The sequence below is a fragment of the Dama dama genome, chromosome 32, assembly GCF_033118175.1.
Source record: "Dama dama isolate Ldn47 chromosome 32, ASM3311817v1, whole genome shotgun sequence".
NCBI lineage: Eukaryota > Metazoa > Chordata > Mammalia > Artiodactyla > Cervidae > Dama > Dama dama.
In genome coordinates this window covers 13,787,481-13,792,165 of record NC_083712.1, presented here as the reverse complement: position 1 = coordinate 13,792,165, position 4,685 = coordinate 13,787,481, and the positions used below count along the sequence as shown (strand labels likewise).

The 4,685-nt window shown below is 39.7% G+C and overlaps 1 protein-coding gene across 1 annotated transcript; it reads left to right on the top strand.

Annotated features, from left to right (window-relative positions):
- Positions 1-452: 452 nt before the first annotated feature.
- Positions 453-4,084, top strand: LOC133050571 (beta-defensin 130B-like). Its single transcript, XM_061134815.1, has 2 exons — positions 453-514; positions 3,907-4,084. Exons 1-2 carry the CDS (start codon positions 453-455, stop codon positions 4,082-4,084), a joined length of 240 nt encoding a protein of 79 aa, XP_060990798.1.
- Positions 4,085-4,685: the final 601 nt, after the last annotated feature.

The window sequence follows — 4,685 nt, the reverse complement described above, 5'->3', positions numbered from 1 at the left end:
GATGCTACTAAGAACATAATATATGTGTGATACTGGCCTCTCTTTTAAAGAAATAACTTAAAAGTACAGCTTCTTTTTTCCAGAAATAGACCTTAGGCAATTATTTTCTTCCTCATATGATAAAGAGTCCCCTTGCAACACAGAGGACTTTGTGGTAAGCAGGACTTTGCACTCAGTGATCCTTCAAAAGATGCTGGTCAGAGATACTGACCTCTGAAAAATATGAGAGCCCACAGAAAAAGTACAGGATAAGCCATCTGGTCTCCAGTGGTTAGGTTAATTTGTCACCAAATTTAGAGAGCCCAGGGTTTGGAAACATTCCAGTGGAAGTTGTTTTATTTTCTTACTTGTTAAGCTTCACTGACTAAAAGGACTCTTGGTCTGCAGAAGTAAATAAAAGGCGCTGTATCCTGCTGTTCCTGATTGCTCACTGCTCTACCAGGCATTCAACCATGAGACTCCGTTTATTGCTTTCTGTTCTCCTTCTCTCTTTGGCTCTAATACCAAAAGGTAGGTGGCAAACAACTGTTGAACTGGGTTTCTTAGGAGACCCACTTGGACACTGAGTTATACCATGGCCATCTTGACTCAGACCCTAACGCACAGTCTCAGGGATACCGAGGTCCAACATAAGCGTCCTCCTTAGAACTGATGGGGTCCAAATTGGGAAGAAAGACAAGGATTTCCACCAACAGAAAACAAGTTCCAAGAGCTCCATGATTACAAAAGGCAGCTCAAATATAGGGGGAGGGGGAGAAGCCTTGACATCTGACACAAGGATACAAATCAAGCAGCTTTCACAAGGGCCCCCATCTCCAAAAGATTCAGTGGAAATGGCAGCTATTGGGTCAGACTTGGTTAGTGAATTAAAGTGACCTGGAGTCTATTGGCAAAGGAATATTTGTGAAGGGTGCAAGTTAGGTGTGTAAGACAACTCAACACCAACAACAACAAAAGAGAATTTTATCAAGTTATTTAAAACCAACAGGGGGCAGGGGAATTTGGAAAAAGCACAGAAATTTGGGATGGCACTTCAGTGGCAAAATTTTAAGCATAATGCAAAATAAGAAGGAAGGAATTCTAACAGTTTGAGGTACATCCTTGGTACTCATGACTGAGAAGTTGGAATATTAAAGTGTAAATAAAAGAGGAAGGGAATGTGTCATTTTCAGCCTGGGTTGTTCACATCCTTGTAAAACTGTTTATGACAGGGTGTTTCCACCCCTCAACATCTGGGTTCATTTGGGTAACTCTCTCTCTTCCTTGAATCATTTATAACATTCTTTCAAATACAATCAAATATATTGACTTGTTTGATCTGTACCTGATCTATGAATATCTTAGGAACTCTGATGTATAGTTGCCCCCTTGATTTGTGAACTCTTGAGGGAGTTCACATAATTTTCATCTGGCCCTCAGTTCTGTCAGAAGACAACACACTTGCAGTGACGGCTAACGTAAAATTATACGATGTTAAGGACTTAAAGATAGAAGGCAACTAATAGTTAATTTCTTAATTTTACAGATAAGAAGATCCATGTCCACATAAAGAGTGTTTTCACTAAGGTCACGTAGGTAGGGGCAACATTGCAGCTGGAACTGAGTATTTCTTTTTAACTTTTATTTTATATTGGACTATAGCCAATTAACAATGTTGTGATAGTTTCAGGTAGACAGCAAAGGGACTCAGCCATACATATATATGAATCCATTCTCCCCCAAAACTGCCTTCCCATCCTGGCCACATACGACATTGAGCAGTGCTCCAAGTGTTTTACAGTAGGACCTCATTGTTGAACCAAGTATTTTTAATCTGGGTCAGTGTTTCCATTACTCTGTGCCCACAGAGTGGTAACTCTAATTTCTGTCAGGGTTTTTAATCTCCTAATTAGACATTGTGGAACCTGAGAAGATTTTTAAGGTTCCTCTTTGGGGAGTCACAATGTCTTTGAAACATGTTACTTCACTTAACTCTAAACTCTTTCTATTCAGTGTTTGTGGTAGGCATGTCCAATTGGCTTAATATTCTGGCATTGTTATTCAGACAATTTACACTAGTCTTTAGATTTTCCTGATCAGTGTTCCTTAAAATTAAATAATAGCAATAAATTCTCAGATTGCTGAAAGCAATTGCCTCAAGACAATTATGTCTACATGATTGACTAGTGAATATTTTATTTTATTTTTATTTTTTTAAATTTTTTGCTTATGCTTGCTTTCCACCACTTAAGCTAAATTCAGTTCAACATAAATGACTGTCTCCATCCAAAGTCATTCGTACCCCATGTTAAGGGCCTTTTTTTTTTTTTTAGTTAAAAAAAAAAACGTTAAGGGGGACAGTTCTCCTGGAAGTAAAGATCCAGCCAAAAGTCATCACTGGAGTAGGAAAAAGGATATGGCAGTGGTCCAGTCTTAGGGTGAAAAGCAATTTTTAAAAAGATTATCCTAGAACAAAGACCAGAAATAACTGACAGGAAAATAAGACTCCAAGAAATCTAGGCCTAAGATTTAGAGAAGTTCATAGGGTAATAATAAGACTAGACACCCACAAATACAATTGTATATCCAAGAGTGAGGACCAGACAGCCAAAAACAGGCTGGAGCCAGGAAGTTTTAGAAGGAATAAGAGACAAATAGTGTGTGTAGCATCAAAGAACACGTAACTGCATTCAGTGGTAAGAAGTGTGTACTGAGCACCCATTTCCATGGGCTATGGGAAATACAAAAGATGCAACGGGAAGCAAAAGGAAGGGCGTCTTGCCACAGTATAAAAGACAGACACTAGGTAAACGAAAACAAATTTATCTATAATTATAAATTTTACCAAGTACAATGAAGAGGAACAGAGTATTAAAAGTGCCTGAAGCATGTGGTCATGGTCGATTTGCAACATATGGGAAGAGTTTCTTGAGGTAAGCCTTTTGAGCTGAAAACTAGAAGCTTAAGCGTTCATGGATAAAGCACTTGCAAGGAGCCCTCAATGCTTCTGACAAAGGAAGAAGCCAGTGTAATTTCCCTGATGCAGAAGAAAACACAGTGTGTGCAAGGAATGGCAAGAAGGCCCCTAGAAGACAGCAGTAGTTTATACCAGAAAATGTGCCACGCATTTCATGGGATTATGAAAAGCTACAAAAGCCAATGCTAAATCTGTAGGGATGCTTCAAGAATGAGGGCAAGGACTTCCCTACTGGCCCAGTGGTTAAGAATCCGACTGCCAGTTCAGGGACCACAGGTTCAATCCTTGGTCCGGGAAGATCCCACATGCCACAGGGCAAGTAAGCCTGTGTGTCACAACTACTGAGCCTGAGTGCCCTAATGCCCATGTTCTGCAACAAGAGAAGCCACTGCAAGGAGAAGTTCCTGCCCCACAACGAAGAGCGGCCCCTACTTGCCACAGCAAGAGAAAGCCTGGCCGCAGCAACAAAGACACAGTGTAGCCAAAAACAAACAAATAAATAAAAATGAGCCAGAAGGGCAAGTTCACCAAACTTTACACTGGCAAGTGGTAGATCACTAGTATCTCTATCAGCCAGGAGTTTCAGTTTACCCTTAAAGTAGGATCATCTACAGGTTTTAGGCAGCCTATGAGCCTGAGGTGTCTTTCCTTTTTTAACACTACTTCCACTATTCTTTCTTTAGAGTTTCTTTTCCTGGTTCTGCCACAGAAGGAGTTTCAAATGTAGGGTAGCTTCCTTCTTTTCTAATCCTGAGATCATTATCTTTTGAGGTACCCAAACAGAATGGAGCCTGAGGAACCACCAGAATCTGTGTAGAAATAGATAAAGGGTATTAACATCATTTATTCTATCTTGAAGCCATTCTTCTGTAAATGTATTGCTTTATGTACATTACCAATACATGGATGGTGAATTAATGACATTGTTGCATTTCTTTCTGTGCAGCAAGGACTGGCCTTATCCCAGGACAGAAACAATGTAATCTGCTGAAAGGGGTGTGCAAAGACGGAGGCTGCACCAGCATAGAACAGCCCATTGGTGTATGTAATGAAGAGAAAAGATGTTGTAGAAAGTGGTGGGTATTTTTTCCCTATCCGACGCCAGCTCCCAAATCAAAATCTCCTTGATAGGAGCCAACTGTAGGCTCTTCAAACTCTAGAACACATGCATAAACTTCAAAGGCTCCAGTGTGGCTCAGAACTCCAGAACTTGAGGATAAATTATACAGACTCCTCTTAAACTTGTTTTTTCTCCATTGACTGGAAATAAATGTCCTAATTCTACTTGTATTCATCCCCGGGGAACTTCTTCTCAATGCACTGCCAGCCTCTTAAGAACTACAAGACTAAACTAAATGACAGGGCATCTTATACCCTAAAGATGATTCTCTTAAAAAAGATAAAGATAAAATTTACATATACACTATGGAATATTACTCAGCCATTAAAAAGAATTCATTTGAATCAGTTCTAATGAGATGGATGAAAATGGAGCCCATTACACAGAGTGAAGTAAGCCAGAAAGAAAAACACCAATACAGTATACTAATGCACATATATGGAATTTAAAAAGATGGTAACAATAACCCTATATGCAAAACAGAAAAAGAGACACAGATGTACAGAACAGACTTTTAGACTCTGTGGGAAAAGGTGAGGGTGGGATGTTCTGAGAGAACAGCATTGAAACAAGTGTACTATCAAGGGTGAAACAGATCGCAAGCCCAGG